This window comes from Phoxinus phoxinus (genome assembly GCF_949152265.1).
Source record: "Phoxinus phoxinus genome assembly, chromosome: 22".
Taxonomy (NCBI): Eukaryota; Metazoa; Chordata; class Actinopteri; order Cypriniformes; family Leuciscidae; genus Phoxinus; species Phoxinus phoxinus.
In genome coordinates this window covers 17,233,774-17,252,433 of record NC_136897.1, presented here as the reverse complement: position 1 = coordinate 17,252,433, position 18,660 = coordinate 17,233,774, and the positions used below count along the sequence as shown (strand labels likewise).

Genomic DNA, 18,660 nt, shown 5'->3' with positions numbered 1-18,660 from the left:
CTCATAAAACAACATTCCCTTCTAGGTTTAAGAGATATAACCAGTTTAGATGAAAAGGATCTCAATATAAATATACTGTAGCTTTACCCATTAATATATATACTTCCTTGAAAATAAATTCCAGCACAACGCTACAACAACCATAATGAAACGACCCTTCACTAACAGATAATGCTTTACAATGCACTCTGTTAAATAGCTACATATGGCAATTTATCTGTTCAATAAAATAACTTACTCACCTGTCGAGTTATAAAAAACCTCTCCAAAAAGCCACGCCATGCTGATTCTCGTTTTATTACGAGCTCTGTAGGCTAGTTTCTGCATTTTTTTAAACGGTAAATTCCCCGGAGGTTCAAGATTTAGCATTCTCCATGTCAACCTTTCTCACTTGCGACAAGACAACTAATCTCTGATATGACGAGACAGGCACGTGACGTGAGTGAAGTATGTAACTTCCCGCGAAAACCCTCCCACTAGGTCTAAATATAAAAACGAACGTATAATAGGCTCACCACTGAAAGACGGACTGATGATATTTAAATAGTGTTCAATTTGAACAAAAAGTTTTATATTGTATATTTAAGTACAATTACTACAAGTAGCATCATGTATTTTTTCTTTTTGTCTGCTTTATATATTTTTTCAGTTGTAAGCATTACTGTTCATGCCAGGAGAAATCCTCAGGAATAAACAAATCAGAATAAAAGACAGTATAATCTTTAATTTATAAGACGTTACAGACAATATTCACCTCTTTAAAAAAAACTGTAAAAATGAATGACTATAAACTGCAGTAATGTTTACATTTTATATTAATAGTGAAAAAAGAGACCAAAGAAATGTATTCAAATAAAATAAAATATTGTTTGAATAGAAAACAGTAATAAATAAAGTAGCAAAATTCCTCATAAATATGCTAGCTAATAAACATTTAATATAACGTAGAAGCAACAAACAAGATCAAATTTTGGGGCATGAACAGCTATTTCAAGAAAAAAGAATCATTGCTCATTAAATGAACACTGCATTAAATGGTTAAAATGTGAGCCATACATGTCAAGAAACACTATTAGTCCAGCTGTGGAAAATGTACCATTGCAAGTGCTTCAAAGAGTTCAAGTGAAATTTCCCTGGAAAAAAAACAAGTACAATCTTTTTAAAGACAGGAGGAGCTGTTCTCCACACTATGCCACATAACTTTTTTAATGGTTCATTTTTATAAGGTCACTGGATTTGACAATCAATTGATTAAACCATTTAAAAAAATCCAGCCTTAAAATGATTTACCTTGACATTTCCATTTCAGCAAACAACGGAAAAGACCTCCAACAGCTGCTCCTTATGATTTCATTGTCCCTGCAGAGAGATAAGAACACATTTTTTGAAGTGTCTGTTTCTTGCACTCGAGTCAATAAACGTCTTCCCGCAGTTCTGACAGATGTGCGGCCTCTCTCCCGTGTGGATCCTGACATGTGTGTTCAGGTGGCTGGATTGTCTAAAGTTTTTCCCACAAAAGTTGCAGTGGTAGGGTTTCTCTCCAGAGTGAACTCTCAGGTGAATTTTCAGCAGTCCTGGTGAGCTGAATCTTCTGCGACACACGACACACAAATACTCTCCTGTACCGTGTGGATTTCCGTGAATGTCGTGATGCGGCGGGTGACTTTCACACAGTTCCTCTTCATGCTGAACGTCTTCCAAACAAATGTCAGCCAGGTTTGTCTTGGATTCTAAAGAAGAGGCAAAATTACAGTTTTATGTTTATCCTGTGCAACTAAAAGAAAGGAAAAACGCCATATCTGACCAATACTTTTTCAAAATGTCATTTTTTACATTGATTTTTAATTAGTATAGTTTTAAATGTCCTTACGCATTTGTTGTTGTTGTTCTTTATCAAGTGACACTTCCTCAATGTGCCGGATCTTCTTTATTCTGTGCATTTCCTCATTTTCACTCTTATTCCTCTTGTTTCTTTCCCGCTGTGATTGCAATTTACTTGTGGGAAAAAGAAATAGACATTACTTCGATTAAAGCAGCATTTATTGATGAGATTTATCGGGGGGAAAGGCTCCTATAATACTATAGGCCTATTTTCATTGGGTTATTCTCACGATAATGTAATGTTCAAATAATATAAATATTTATACTTGGCCCTATAGCTAAACCTCTGTACTTAAAATATAATTAATATCTCTAGTTAACACAAAAAAATAAGCATTTTTGTATTTTCCTAAAGTTGTTGTATGTTGACATCCACCATATTTTATTGATAATTTCTCCCTCACTTATCAAGGCAATGGCAAATACATTTTTGCGAATGCATTTGACTTCACTCACACAGCAAAAACAGCAAGCAAACTGCATGGAACTGCTTAATTATTTTTTTTTATTTCAAAATTCATAAAGAGCAAAAAAAAAATCATGGTTCAAAATACTTGGTCCGTTTTCTGAAATCTAAAGTACATTAAGAAAAATGATTACACTGATGACATGGAATTAATGTGTATTTGATAGAATTTTTGTCAGAAACTGCATGCACAGTTTACTTTTTTGTGGAATATTTGCATTTTTGCAGACGCTTTAAAGCACATAAAATACATAGATTTTATCATCAAGTGCATTTTCTGGGAATAGTACCAATGACTTTGGCATTGGCTAGTGACATGCTCTACCAGTTGAGTTACAGGAATACAAGTATATTTTGCACATATTTCTAAAAAGCACTAATGTTGAGTAGAGGAGGTGGTCGGCACTGGCTCTGGGGTGATTTGATTAATGTCTTCTTTAATGTTGTCTAAAACCTCATGAAATCCTTTCTTTTTCCTGTACGCAGCAGAACTGTTCCTCCATTTTTTCTGTTGCCTTCTCAATTCTAATGGGCTCAGATCTTTAGCGAATTTCACTTTCCCCTGAGATTTTCGTCTTTGATATCTACAAAAATGAGAAATATCAATGAGTCAGTGTCTAAAAAGCTCAATCTAAAGCTGATTTTCACATAAAGACCCCATTTCTAAAAACACTGCAACATGTCACATGCAACCTGTAAAGCAGTGGTTCTCAAAGTGTGGAGGCAAGATGATATTTTAAGGGAGGCGACTATATCTATATATCTATATATACACCGGTGTGTATGTTATGGGGGTTTGCATAATTTGCATAAAAAAGAAAAGAGAGAACTACTGCTAAATGGGGTCAGTATGACTTTTTTAAAATCATTTTTAAAATAAGTACTCACCAAGGCTGCATTTGTTTGATCAAAAACACAGTCAAAAATTTTTTTATTGTGAAATATTACAATCTAAAATCCATTTTATTTATGTGAATTTGTACTTAACCTTATTCTTGTGCTGATTCATATTTTTGTGGAAACCATGATACATTTTTATCAAGGTTTCTTGGTGAATAAAAACAATAATATCACCACACACACACAAAAAAAAACATTTATTTGAGATAGTAATCTATTTGTAACATTTGAAATGTATTTACTGTCATTTTTGATCAATTTAATGCCTCACTGATGAATAAAAGATTAAAAGTATTAACTTTTTTAATAACTTCTTTAAACGGTAATGTATTTATTAAGAATACATGTTCAGTTGTTACTACACCAAATGCATTATGTACTTGCATTGGTAATAAAGCATCTAACCTACAGTCACTCCTGAACAGTATAGTTCCTCATGTAAGCTGCAGTGTACCTCTCTCTCTCCTTTTTCCTGTATGCATCACGAAGCTCAGGATTCCCGTACACTTTCTGCCTGTGCTTATGGGTTCTAGCGCTTGCTGCAGCCTTCTTTCGCTCTTCATCTGCCAATCTAAACAACAAGAAAGATTTGACCTTAAAAAACAAACTATCATATGTATTTGCTTCTTTAGGGCGATGTCCCACCAGCCAACTCAAAACAACTCTATTTTGGTAGGGGATGTCACACCTGCAAACTATTTCAGCGGAGATCTCACCCTTTTCTGTTGGAGCTTTTCTGTCATATGCACAGGTTAAGAAAAGAAGAGGCTAAATCACTGCCTCTGACTTTGCCCTGAATGAGTGTGAATTTGTTTATCCATCCAGGTCTTGCCATAGATGGTGTGTGGAAAAAAACTCTGAAAACCGTGTGAAAAAAGTTGCCAGATCCAAATAGGACTTGTTTCAATGGTCATTTCCTAGGCCACAATTGTCCAACTGAGCAATTAAATCACACATGTTGGATATTGACCAAGCAGGGCCATTAACACCCACCTGCTACCTGAGAGATAAAAATACAGCCACAAAAACCTACCTGGAAATCTGCTGAACAACTGGCTAGTGGGATGCCAACCCATGCGTTCACATGCGCATGACTGAAGGGGAATGGAGTTTGTAGTCAAGCGTGACTGTGACTATAATCATAATATAGCAACTTATTGCTTAAATGTACACTACAGTTCAAACTTTTGGGGTCGGTTTGACTTTTTTGGGGGAAGTAGATGGTGACAGAATTCTCGCTATTGGGTGAACTATTCCTTTAAGCAGCACACATGTTTTCAACATTGATAATACGAAATGTTTCTAGATCATCCATATCCAAATCAGCATATCAGAATGATTTCTGAAGGATGATGTAAATTCAGCTTTGCCATCACAGGAATAAATTACATTTTAAAATATAACAATTCTTTTAAAACTGTAATAATATTTCACAGTTATTACTTTTTTTATTATTAAATAAATGCAGCCTTGGTGATCATAAAAGATTTCTATAAAATCTTACCGACCCAAAACTTTTGAATGGTACTGTATTAATTCAATAATGTTTTGATAAAAGTAAAAAGTATTGACATCAATTATGCTTTAACATGAAGTTCTCTGACATAATCTAGCGTTCACATTACTAATTAAAACTGTCAAATGCGTTTATGCGGTTTTGAGAAATATGTGCAAAAGTAAAGAAAGTCATCCGATTTAAATAAGCAACTAATAGTAGTTACAGTACAGCAATATTTATGGAATAGTAAATATGATTATGGTGTGGTTGACCAGGATATGTTCTGATGCGTATGTGAGAATCACCCAGGATGAGCACAAACCAAAGCATTTGAAAATAAAATATATTACATTTTTGGAGACACTCTTGTTTCTGGCTGCCTACAGTCAGTGTAATACTAAAACAAAGTCATATTTAATAAATTTGTATTTACATACAAACTTAGTTTAGAGCTCAGCTGACAAGGGAGTGTCACAATTGAGCATTATTAGCAAATGGCATGTATGACAGGCAATGGATTTGTGCACACTTAATATAACTAGAATAAGTCAACTCAAATCAGCACAGATGAAACACTAAAGAATTCGTTCAAGTACCTCTCTCTTATCTGAGCCAGCTCCATACTCTGCTGTGTCAACATCTCTTGATTTCTGAGGGGCAGCTGTAAAAACAACGACATCAATCAGCTCACATTTATAGATACCGGTAAGTGTCTTACAATTCAATAAAAATAATAGTCCTCAACTTTACAATAGAAGCTTGTTTAAGCCACGGATGCAAGTTTTTTTCCCTCGCAATTGCTAGTTATATCTCTTTTTTTCTCCGAATTTTGAGATAAAAAGTTGCAATTTAACTGCGAGTCATTTTTACAATTATGACTTTTTCGCAATTTCCAGTTTATATCTCACAATTCTTAGAAAAAGCCAGAATTGCGAGTTTATATCTAATAAAAAAATTCTGACTTTTTTCTCTGAATTTGAAGATAAATTCGCAATTGCGAGTTATAAAGTCTTAATTGCTAGATTTAAACTTGCAATTCTGAAAAAGGTAACATTAAGAGATATAAACTCAGAATTGCAAGAAAAAAACTCAGAATTGCAAGAAAAAAAGTCACAATTGTGAGATAAAAAGTCACAATTACCTCTTTTATGTATATATATATTATTATTTTTAATCAGTGGCGGAAACAATCTTCCATAGTTTATTTTGCATACACAGACTTACATTAAATGCTTGTGTCTTATGTCTGGGGCTAATGGGGCTAACTTTGATTTTGCTGACATCACTGGATGCATCACTGGCCCCTGAATCATCCAAGACGTGTCTTGTGAGGTGCTGTTGTGCCTGACAGGTGGTTCCTGTTCCTGTTTCAGTATTAGTCTCAGGTTCATTCTTAATTTGCGGTGCTTGATTAATAAATGGAAAAGTATTCTCGCTGCTGTCCATCATTTGGGGTTCAGTGTCTTTGCTGGGCATCTGGTCATGGTAACTGTCCATACATGGTGATAAAGATGCTGATCCGTGGCACACAGGTATTCGCACTTCATTCTCCTCTTGCTGTGTATAAACCTCTAGCTTCATATGCATTTCTGTATCCTTCAAGTCATGTTCAGATCTCCATTCGTCTGAAAATGCCTGGGTGTATTTCTGAGCGTGAGTCTCAGAGGAGCTGGGCTGCAATTCTATAATGAATAAACAAAATAAACTTTAGTTCTTAAAAATCCTAAATGGGAGATCATGTCATGTGTACAGTGTGCCATGAGTACATTAGTAAAAAAAATAATACGTGAATAACAAAGAAGAGTTCATAATAAAAATGCCAAATTAGTGACCATCTTATCTAAACATCTCTATAAGGTAATGTCAGAAATATATACTATTTTTTTGGATCATGATTGACTTAAATGGCTATGGTAAAGGAATTAAAGACTTTAACTATCGATATTTCGTGTTCTTAAAAACCATAACATAAAATAAATAAGTATGATTGTCAGATTTAAGGTGAATTGACTAACCAGAGTCCATCTGAACTCCTGCCTGCTGCAGTCTCCTCTTGAGCTGCTCAATCTCCTGTCTGGAGCGACACATCTCCTCATTATACTCTGAAAATATGTCTTCCACAGCCTTGAATATCTCCTGCGCAGCTAAGGTTAATCGCTCTGTCAGAAAAATGCTTAAAATCTGCAGTTTGGACATTGTTCGTTGATAAATATCACTGAAGTCTCTATCAAGCTCTTATTTCCACATTCATAACAGATATTTCTCGTCTATTGTTTTGTTTGCGGTCATCCTGCTGAGCTCGATGATAATCAGCGCCACCTGCTGGTCTGGATGAACCGACATTGAACAAACTCGGTCCTGGTCACTGCTTAGGCCACTGTCCTGCATAGTTTAGCTCCTCAAACCTAATAAAACACACTTGAACCAGCTAATCAATGTCTTCAGGATCAGTAAAAGGCTACAGGCAGGTCGGTTTTATCAGGGTTGGAGCTAAACAGTGGCTCTCCAGGACTGACTTTGCAGGTAGTGTTTGCACAATAAGGTAGCCTACCTCACGAAACTGATTTCAGACATACTTCTGAGGCAGCAAAACAGTTTGACAAAAGATGAGAGAGTTTTGGTGATAACTAGCAAACTGTTACTATAGTAATTTCTTCCAAAAAAGTCAGTTAAAAAATTACATTTACATACAAACAGACCACCAACTGCAACTTTTAGACGCCGTCTTTCTTTTTTAAGCTCAACTATCACAGAATGGAAGCACAGGATTGTGGGATATCAAAGGCAGCGAATGATACATCTATGCTGCCATCAGGATAATTTTCTGTTTGCCATGGATACATGAATGTAACTCTTAGAAGAATAGGCCCAGAACCTTAAAGGGTTCTGTCATAATACCTTAATGGGTTCCCATATTGAACCAATTTTCCTTGAAAATATGAGTTAGACGTTTAACGTCCCCAACAATGTCGTCCCATTTAGCAACTTTTAAAAGCTCTTATTTTTATTTTATTTTAATACGAGTTGGGTATACTGGTGTATTTTGTTACAGAATAAAATCTTGAGTTGTTCACCACAGACCTTATTTCAGGCTTTTAACCAAAGTCCCATTAAAAAAAAACATCGACTTCAGGATGATTGGACTCGTTTCTGGGTTTTGGCCAACAAAACTATATACGTCATCACAGGAATAAATTACTTTATAAAATATGTTTAACTAGAAAACAATTATTTTAACACTGTATTTTTAATTTAACAAATGCAGCCTTGGCTTTCCAAAAACTGTTTTGGCAGAAGTATTGATATCGATTATGCTTTAACGGGAAGTTCACATTGCAAATTAAAACTGTCTAACTCTGCGGTTCTGAGAAATATGTGCAACAAAAAGAGTAACCGACTGAAATTAGCAACTAATGGTTATAGTAGTTACAGTACAGCCTTATTTAAGTAATACATGACTTTGGTGTGGTTGACCAGAATATGTTCTGATGTGTATGTGAGAATCACCCAAGATGAGAACAGATCAAAAGCATCAAAAACCCTTCACCAGCCACTTAAGTTTTATTTGAAAATAAAGTATAACTTTATTATTAGTATAACACTGACTGTAAAAGCACAGCCTAAAAAAGAAAGTCATATTTCATTTGTTTGTATTTACACAACTCAGTTTAGAGCTGACAAAGGGAGTGTCACATTTGAGCATTATTAGCATCTTACATGTATGACAGGCAAAGGATTTGTGCACACTTCATTCAACTACAATAAGTCAAATCAAATCAGCACAGATGAAACACTAAAGAATTAATTCAAGTAAGTACCTCTCTCAGACAAAGGGTAATTAAATGTAACATTAAACTCAACACGAATAACTATTGAGACAGTATACACTCCACATTACAATTATGCTTGATATCAACAAAAATGCATTCTTTTTTTTTTTTAATTGTCTGTTTTTAAACTCCTCTTCATCAACAGAGAATGGATATGTCCAATCAAGTTCACAGGTCCATGAAATATGTGGACTGTATCCACTAATTTTAACATCAGGAGTCTTGGGCCAGGAAAACAAATTGCTGACTCCACGCTGCTCAATCTTCATCCGGACTCCTCTGTCAGTTGGTGGTTCAAGAACTCTGCCCAAGCACCACTTAGGTGGACATCCCTAAGAAATTCCATCAGCAAATCCTGAAATTACACAATAATAAATAATATTGCTTAACTAAGTGCCTTTTTTTTTTTTTTTTTTTTTTTACCTGGGCACCGTTCCAATAAAATTCTTAAGTTCCCAGCCCATTGTCTTCCATACATTAAACAGTGCAATTAATAGTGATACCTGGCTCTGAATTCATAAAGTATGCTTCATGTTAAATCGTCTAATGCCGGGACCCACTTAACCACTAGCTGAAACATTCTAAGACTGAACATACTTACTGTTTCCAATGACTGGAGCAGATTTTAAACACTGACTGAACGCAACAGTCTCCGACTTGGCACGTTTGGGCATGATCAGTCGTAAGTATCAAATTACATTCATAATCGGCCTTACAGTCATTAAGTGTCCCCCCGGCTTTTAGATGCCAATGGTGACAACAGTACATCGATGGCCTCAACTAAATAACAAAAGTTATTAGCAAAAATAACCCTTTTTCAGATCTCATGACCTGTAGGCGGCGCTGTTACCAAATTTGGCATGGACCCTCAGATCATGGTTCCGATAAAGCCTACAAATTTTCGTTTCAATTGATCAAAGTTTGGCCGAGATACAGCTTCTGAACCAATTTTGGGTCGATCTCGTAAAGTTCGCAAAATCATAACTTTTGAATAAGATGAATAAAACAAATATGTTCAGTCATTTCGGTGCAGCTCAGTCTAAAGATCATCTAAGCCAATTTTTGTAAGAATTGGACAAAATTTGAAGGAGTAGCGAAAAAACTTAATACTGTACTTTTCAAAATGGATACTACTGTAATGGGCAGAGTCTTATGGCTCGTTTCCACTGAGGGGTACGGTACGGTACAGTACACTACGGTTCGGGTTGGTAAACCATGATCCGGCTAGCGTTTCCACCGCCAACAGTGCTCTTACTTGATAGGCGTGGTGTTTGCCGGAAAGAAGTGATCAACGTCATTTTCGCGTGAAGAAAAAAGCGATAGTAAACAATGGACTTGTTCTTGCTTCTCGACATGTTTGTCACAAGAAGACAAGCGCCGACATTAGGCGTTTCTCAATACCAAGTACGCAAAGTTTGGACTTGCCAAGTCCAACTCAGGAGAATGACTCAGGAGAACAGCACGTTCTTGAAAGCGTCACTCAGCTCGCTCTGCTACTCCGGTTATATGTACATAAAACGAAATGTGTTATAAAACACCACTCTGCCTCTTTTTGTTTTCATTTAAATACATTTTAAACATTAGGCACACAAATGTGGTTCAGGCAATGCGTATTGATTATATTCACAGCATGTATAACGTTAGCCTATTTATAACTAAACGAACTATAAAACACATCCCTGTTATTCCAGGCAATATGTGCATTTGTACAAATGTTGCAATAAACAACATTACAGTAATAATCTTGTAATAAAATAAAAAATTGACAAAACTCAACCCAATCTATTTTTGTTAAATTTCAGTTTTATCAATAATAGCCATTAAAAAAGTATAAGTAAACAGTACAAGAAGCGATACAATAAGAAATAAAGCAAACAATTCAGTCAAAAATACAAATTCAGCGTTCTGGTCTAACGTCACAACGGTAAAGTTAAATAGCCTAAATATATGAAACTTCACTTAGCCCTCAGCCAAAACGATTGGCCAGGGAACGAATTATAGATTCACGAGACCAAAGATCGCCGGTAGGTCTACACAAGACGAATTATATCTCATGTTTAACCACTACAGAGACGTCAGAGTCAGCAGCAAACGTCAGAACGACTAGCCGAGGAAAGGCTGTTCCAGGAGGGGAACATGAGCGCCGAGCGCCCGGTGATCGCCTGGAATGAATCTCATAACCTGGATCAAATTTTCATAAATCTTTATAAATAAACCACAGATTTGAGCTTTAAACAACTACATTCTCGCCTGAAAAACTCTTAAAACTACATTTCGTGACACAATAACAGTAGTATTATATTTCAATTGTATATTAAAAAAATGGCACTTAAATGTTGTCATTCCCCTTGTAGCACACGCGAGGGACGATTCTCTGTCAACCAATAAACGTTCTGCAGCGAGACTAGCTCCACCCTTTAGTACCGTACCACTGTGCTAGGTACCCCAACGGAAGGGTACCCAAAAAGTGGTACGGTACGGTTTGGCATTTTGGTACCATTCCCAACTTTTGACAGTGGAAACAAAAGATATTGACTGTGATCAGCATGATAAGAGGAATCAGGTGTAGTAAGTCAATTTTTTCTAATTATGGGGGGTTAATAAAATAAACTTACAATTCCAATAGGGGCTACAGCCCGTTCAGGGTAAATATGCAAAAGGTAATTGTCAAGAATACATTGTATGTCTAAGTTGGAGTTATAATCAAATGGAGCCCTTACCTGCGTTAGTAAGTTTCATCCAGAGATCTTCTATTTGTTCACCGGGATGTTGGTCAAATTCACTTGTACTTGTAGCAGAATTATCAGGTACGGTGTTCTCATCTTCAGTCACAGGCTGGTATAAATCAACTATTTCAGCATCTATGTTCAAGGTACGTCGTTGCCAGGGAAAGACATCATTGGAGTTGTAACACTGGCTTCCATCATCAACATTCATACAGCCATCACAGAAGCATGAATACGCACGAGTATCCAGAACCCCAGTAGAAACACAACGTACAGAATGGAGAACACGAGTTCCAGGATAGGCAGACTTCACTTGTGTTATAGGACGGTCACGCTGAATTTCACCTCGTTTAACCAGGTAAAATGTACGGAGTTGCCTATCACAGCCATCTTTTGTCAAATTTAGATTGCAGAAATTATACATCTCCTCTGCATTTTTGATAGTGATCCTATGTGACTGGACAGCACGTTGAACAGATGATTTTACAAACCCAGAGACACCATCACTGGGCCCCTTGCTGTGGTGGGATCCAAAGTAACATCTTTCAACAGACAAACCATGTGAAGCCTTGGAGTTGCTAATGTCAGCAAATGCCACCATTGACTTGTATTCTGCGCCACAACCATTTGTGAATTCAACTACATGCTCTAACTTCAGTCCTCGCTTTTCTTTTAGATGCTTTATAGCCAGAGTTTCGAAGTGGTGAACGGCATTGGTATCATGGTTGAGGTCATCAGAGACAAAAACCAAGGCTTCCTGGATGGTGTATTCATGACCCTCTGTGGGACACTTGTAGTAACAAATAATTGGGTGAACGGTTATCTGCTGTGTGGACCAATGTGCCGGCTGTATTTCGTCTTGGGATATGCACAAGTAATTTTCGGCAAAATCCATGATGAACAGAGACCAGGTGTTGGGCAACTTTTCCCGGATAAGTGAAAACTGTTCGTGCTGCCAGTTGGCTGTAAACAGATGTTTAGCCAAAAAGTCTGTTTCGTGCAATAACTCATCAAACATTGTCTTGAATGTGCCACACTTATTTGATTGAAACTTCTTGGTCTTTTGTTTACCATCGTGGTTAAAAGCCTTACTCTCCCAATTTTGCCAGGACACTTCTTGTTTGCCATACGAATCTACTACCATTTTGAACTTTTCCTTGAGTAGTGATACACCACAGTCAGAGCAGGTTCTGTTAATGCACTTTAGATTATGGTACTTGCTGTTGCCACTTTTGGGACATAGAGAAAAACTGAGAAGTTCATATTTGTTTTTGATCTTGAGTTTAATACACTCTGCATTGTTAGTAGCAGTGAGAATTCTGTTCAGGCTCTGAAGCTTCAGTAAAACTCCAGTACAATATTCACAGAGACACTGGTTTCTGTCTGTCCGACGCTGAAGAAGAACACATGAAGGTCGAAGCCATGAGAAAACCGGAAAGGACACAACATTCTTTTCTGGATTTTCCAGCTTCCAAAGTTCATAGGCTTCCTGTAGAGAGATCTCCATGAGGAATCTTTGTTCTTGTTTCTTTACAGTCCTCATGTAAGGAAGTTCTCGTGCTACCTTAGGATTACGATAGAAAGCGGTTAAATTGTTCACAACATCCATGCAAGTGGCATCAGACTTGAGTTTTTTATGTAAACCTTCATTGGATGAGGAATTTGGTAAATTGGTGAGATTTGCTGGACGGAGGTTAAAGCGCCTTGCTACAATATGTTGCATTCTGTACTTTTTGGCAACCATTAAACTAGTGACAATCAGGCGCCTCTTCCTCAAGGATGCAGCATCCCTCTTCTTCTTTAGAGCTTCAATCGTGGATCGAAGTTTTTCTTGAGATGGCTCATCATAATCTATTCGTCGACAAGCTGTTTTCAGACCTCTGGCTTTTAAAGCTGCTTGTTTACGAGGAGTACAATGATGGATGAAGTCCATTACAATGTCCGCAAACTTTTCTGCATCAGCCGGAATTTCTTTGCACATCCGTGACACTGCCATTTGTTTTGCCGATTTAGTTCTAAAGCCTGTAGATCCAGCTGTACAACGTGGAGAGCCAACATTTGTTTGTGGAGTGTCAGTTCGCTTTTTTGTCTTGTTTCTTTTTTCCCTCTTTCGGGACGCATCTCTTTCACGAATTAGTCTTTTCTTCAGTTCTCCCATCCGCAGCCTCTCCTCTCTTTTCTTTATCCTATCATACTCTCGTTTCTTCATCCTCTCGTTTCTTGTAAAGACTTCTCTTTTCTTAGGTGGTGGAGGCTCTTCATCAGTTTTACACTGTTTTTCATCTGTTCTTGTACACTCTGACTTCTTTTTGGCTCTGAATCTTCTCTGTCGCTCACGATTATTTTCCTTATCAATTTCTATAGAAGTAGCAGCCCTCTTTCTTCTATACTCCTTTGCTCTTGCAGCTTCCAAAGCTTTGAACTCAGCAAATTTTACAGGATCTTTTTTCAAACGATCCCTCCAGGCCTGACTGTATCTCGCATTTTTGGCTCTCCACTTGTCATATTTTGACACATCATCCTGACAGACAAACGGTTGACTTTCATTACTTTTACACCCAGAGTTACGGAGCTGGATTGTCAAAGACATTCTGAAATGAAAATTTTTACACCATTTAGTTGATTTATTCAAACGGTGGAGGGAGTTTTAAAAAGGTAAAATATAGAGAATATACATAATATATATATATATATATATATATATATATATATATATATCACAACATTGATGTCTGTCAAAAAATATCGTGCACAATACACTGTAGAATTGATGAGAAGCAGAGGTCCAGGTAGTGTGTGTGTGTGTGTGTGTGTGTGTGTGTGTGTGTGTGTGTGTGTGTGTGTGTGTGTGTGTGTATGTATATATATATATAAACATCAGCATCTGAGTGTCAAATTGAACGACTACAGGGACTCATCTCAAGATTACTGAATTATAAAAAAAAGGGTCGGTCAGAATCAGAATGAGTAGTTTTTGCATAATAAATGTCCGTCAAAATAGAACGTTTCAACTTCCTGTTTACATCAGGAACCAACATGTTGAACGATGTTTACTAATCTGTTGAAGTTTTTCAATTGGATTGGCATTTATTCTCTTTAGCATGCAGTGTTAAGTATTACACTCAGTTCCCTGATCATTCGGATTCAATTTCAGTGAGTAAAAAACTAATTTATACTCATGTGCGTTATATATTATCTACATTTTCGTCTCTGACAGACAGCATGTTGAAGCCGCTCAGGCCGGCATTTTCTCCCTCTTCTCGGAAAGCAATTTTCCAGAAAATATGTGTACTACCAGGACACCTCTGCTTCTCATAAATACTACCGTGTATTGTCCACGTTATTTTTTAATTGAGACATCAATGTTTTTTGAAATTTAAAAACAGATGGATTGCAAGGTAATAATTTTTTTATTTCTTAGCCGGTAAATATTCAGTGAATTGACCGATGGCCATGAGTGTGTTATGTTCTAATATTCCAACCGACAACCAGCCTAAGTTTTTGACGGATGTGAAAACGTATGTGAGGGGTGAACTATGTTTGATTTTGGGGTAATTATAAAACGTTATAAGATGTTAGAAATGTTTTTTTTTTTTTTTTTTTTGCATAGCTCATTATACTTATTTTACAGAATGAAGTTTATTTCGTGGCTTAAAAAAATTACATGTTTGGCTCATTTTTCAAGTTCAGAGTTTTTGATGCACAAAGTTGTTTTATGGTCTCTTAAAACAAAAAAACATGAAAATGCAGATCCTGCTGTAAATAATAGTTAAAAGACTAGGCTAACTGTTGTACTATTATTAACCCTTAGCAGATTTTGACTCATGTGCAACAGTAGAGTCATCGATTGAAATTAGCAACTAACGGTAGATACAGGACAGCAACATTTAAGTAACAGTAAACATGAATGTGGTGTGGTTGACCAGGATGTTTCATTTTTGGAGACACTGTTTTACTGTTTTTTAGTTTGTATAACAATGATTGTAGACAGCCTAAAACAAGAAAGTCATATTTAAGAAATTTGTTTGTATTTACAATTTACATACAAATTTGGTTTAGAGCTGAAAATGGAGTGTCACATTTGAGCATTATTAGAAAATTACATGTATGACAGGCAAAGGATTTGTGCACACTTCACTAGAATAAGTCAAATCAAATCAGCACAGATGAAACAGTAAAGAATTAATTCAAGTACCTCTCTCTTATCTGAGCCAGCTCCATCCTATGCTGTGTCAACATCTCTTGATTTCTGAGGGGCAGCTGTAAAAACAACGACATCCATCAACTCACATTTATAGCTAAGTGTCTTACAATTCAATAAAAATAACAGTCCTCCACTTTTCTATTCAAGCTTGTTTAAGCCATATAATTAAAAATAAAAAAGGTAATTGGGAGTTTTTATCTCACAAATCAGACTCTTTCTTCTTGCAATTGTGACTCATCTTTTTTTTCCTGAATTGTGAGATTGCAAGTTATTAACTCAGAATTGTGAGATATAAATTCAGAATTGCAAGAACTTTGAGATAAAATCGCCATTTACTTGCGAGTTTATATCTCACAATTCAGAGGAAAAAGTCAGAATTCCAATAGTTTATATCTTGCAATTCTGGCTTTTTTTCTCTGAAGTTTAAATTGCTAGATTTAAACGTGCGAAAAAAAGTCTGAATTGTGAGACAAAAAGTCACAATTACCTCTTTTATATAAATATATATTAAAACGGTGTCGGAAACAATCTTCCATAGTTTTGTTTGTTTTGCATACACACAGACTTACGTTAAATGTTTGTGTCTTATGTATGGGGGAGCCAACTTTGATTTTGCAGACATCACTGGATGCATCACTGGCCCCTGAATCATCCAAGATGTGTCTTATAATGTACTGTTGTGCCTGACAGGTGGTTCCTGTTCCTGTTTCAGTATTAGTCTCAGGTTCATTCTTAATTTGCGGTGCTTGATTAATAAATGGAAAAGTATTCTCGCTGCTGTCCATCATTTGGGGTTCAGTGTCTTTGCTGGGCATCTGGTCATGGTAACTGTCCATACATGGTGATAAAGATGCTGATCCGTGGCACACAGGTATTTGCACTTCATTCTCCTCTTGCTGTGTATAAACCTCTAGCTTCATAATATGCATTTCTGTATCCTTCAAGTCATGTTCAGATCTCCATTCGTCTGAAAATGCCTGGGTGTATAACTGAGTGCGAGTCTCAGAGGAGCTGGGCTGCAATTCTATGATGAATAAACAAAATAAACATACTTTAGTTCTTAAAAATCCTAAATGGGAGATCATGACATGTGTACAGTGTGCCATGAGTACATTAGTAAAAACGATACGTGAATAACAAAGAACAATTCATAATAAAAAATCTAAATTACTGCTAATGTCAGAAATATAAAACCTACTATTTTGGATCATGGTTGACTTAAATGGCTATGGTAAAGGAATTAAAGACTTTAACTATCGAGATTTCGTATTCATAAAAACCATAACATGAAAGAAATAAGTATGAGAGTCAGATTTAAGGTGAATTGACTAACCAGAGTCCATCTGAACTCCTGCCTGCTGCAGTCTCCTCTTGAGCTGCTCAATCTCCTGTCTGGAGCGACACATCTCCTCATTATACTCTGAAAATATGTCTTCCACAGCCTTGAATATCTCCTGCGCAGCTAAAGTTAATCGCTCTGTCAGAACAATGCTTAAAATCTGCAGTTTGGACATTGTGTGTTCATAAAATATCACTGAAATCTCTATCGAGCTTTTATTTCCACATTCATAACAGATATTTCTCGTCTGTTGTTTTGTTTGCGGTCATCCTGCTGAGCTCGATGATAATCAGCGTCACCTGCCGGTCTGGATGAGCGGATATAAAAACCAAATTTTTCTTATCCTTACCAAAAAAATAAATTTTATAATTAAAAATAAAATCATTATTTGACAGTTGCTAAAGGCAAATTTCAACGGTTTAATTTTAGCATTTTATTACAGCTTTATAATGCAATATGATGCCCATAAAAGTTTAAATATCTGACTGGAATGTTAAATAATTTAGAGATGTTTTAAACCAGATTAAACAACAGTGTTTTACCTCAAACGACTGTTCATCTGTGTTAAAAAATGTTTTGTTTATTACAAACTATACATCAAATCATAAGATAACAGTGGACATCTCCCTAAGTTGTTTGATTCAAGATTTCAAGATTTGAGGAACTAATGTGCTGCATAATTTCTCCCCTCAACAAATTCAATTCAATTCACATCCTTTTACCTTCAAAATAACACTCACATCCTTCTTTCTCCCAAAAATAAGGATCACTTTCTGTTACCATGGAAACAGCAATGTACAGTAACTCTTAGAAGAAAAGGTTCTAACGTCCCCAACAACGCCTAGTTTTAGCATCACCGCCTTTTTCAAGCTTTATAAAATCACATAGTGAAGTATACAGGTGTATTTTGTGTCATAAAATATAAAATCTTGAGTTAGTGTTCACCACAGACCTTTAGGCTTTTAACCAACATCCCATTTAAAAAACCCATTGACTTCAGAACGATGGGTTTTGGCCAAAAAAATATGTCATCCCTTCAGCACTCTATTGCGTAAAGAACCCTATAACCCCATTTAACCTTTTTTCAAAGGGTGTTTAATGGTGGTATTTGTTATGAACACGTTAAGAATAAGAAACTATAATGCTGTAATAATAAAAAAGAGGATATATATATCCCTCAAATAGCTTTCAAAAGTCTTTAGAATCAGCTTTACAAAACATCAGCATCAAATATTAGAAACCAACCTCAAATACTCTGAAATATTGATACTGAACTTAAACAAAAAATTATAAGATCAATAAGTTATGATAACATGTTTTTGAATTGCTTTAACTCATCAAAATAAGTTAAGCAATTTTCAACTTTTTTATAGAAGTTATACAAGATTCAACTAATTGTAACTATTGTAACTAAATAGTTTGTAATTTAAGTTGAAATGACTTAAACATTTAAGTTGACTGTAAAAATAAGTTGCTTAAATTAAGGTACAGAGTAATATCAGAGGAGAATAATTACACATATGGTCAAACGCACATGGCCCTTGGAGTGTGTGTGCGGTTAAGAGCAGATTTACAGTGCTGTGAAGAATAAGTCATTGTTTGACAGGGCCAGCTGTCAGCTCCACTCTTCCTCACGACAGGCCTTGCCTGGCCACCTGCCTACTATTCTCCAACTATGGTCACAAACTCTCTCCTCAGACCACCTCAGATTAGTGCCAAAACACATTACTTTATTGCTAATTGCCATTTTGTATTGTTCAGTATAAAAAAAGTAACCAGTTGCTCTTCTCAAAGAATCAAATATAATGCCCATTTG

At 36.1% G+C, this 18,660-nt stretch overlaps 2 protein-coding genes across 8 annotated transcripts; both read right to left on the bottom strand.

The window, feature by feature from the left end:
• Positions 1-584: 584 nt before the first annotated feature.
• Positions 585-7,237, bottom strand: LOC306990501 (uncharacterized protein). 7 transcript variants are annotated; one of them, XR_013795877.1, is made up of 7 exons: positions 6,761-7,024; positions 5,970-6,427; positions 5,342-5,406; positions 3,702-3,818; positions 1,871-1,995; positions 1,276-1,730; positions 631-1,133 (listed from the first exon to the last, which is right to left on the bottom strand). XR_013795877.1 is itself a non-coding variant. In XM_079597421.1 (6 exons), exons 1-6 carry the CDS (start codon positions 6,939-6,941, stop codon positions 1,351-1,353), a joined length of 1,326 nt encoding a protein of 441 aa, XP_079453547.1. In that variant the 5' UTR covers positions 6,942-7,131; the 3' UTR covers positions 585-1,350. The 7 variants fall into 7 exon arrangements, 4 of the variants coding, with proteins under 4 accessions (XP_079453547.1, XP_079453548.1, XP_079453550.1 ...); XR_013795878.1 differs by having other exon boundaries at positions 1,291-1,730; XM_079597421.1 differs by having other exon boundaries at positions 585-1,730; positions 6,761-7,131.
• Positions 7,238-8,289: 1,052 nt separating this feature from the next.
• LOC306990499 (uncharacterized protein) lies at positions 8,290-17,144 on the bottom strand. The gene is made up of 5 exons (XM_079597419.1): positions 16,839-17,144; positions 16,075-16,529; positions 15,497-15,561; positions 11,296-13,892; positions 8,290-8,930 (listed from the first exon to the last, which is right to left on the bottom strand). Exons 1-5 carry the CDS (start codon positions 17,017-17,019, stop codon positions 8,908-8,910), a joined length of 3,321 nt encoding a protein of 1,106 aa, XP_079453545.1. The 5' UTR covers positions 17,020-17,144; the 3' UTR covers positions 8,290-8,907.
• Positions 17,145-18,660: the final 1,516 nt, after the last annotated feature.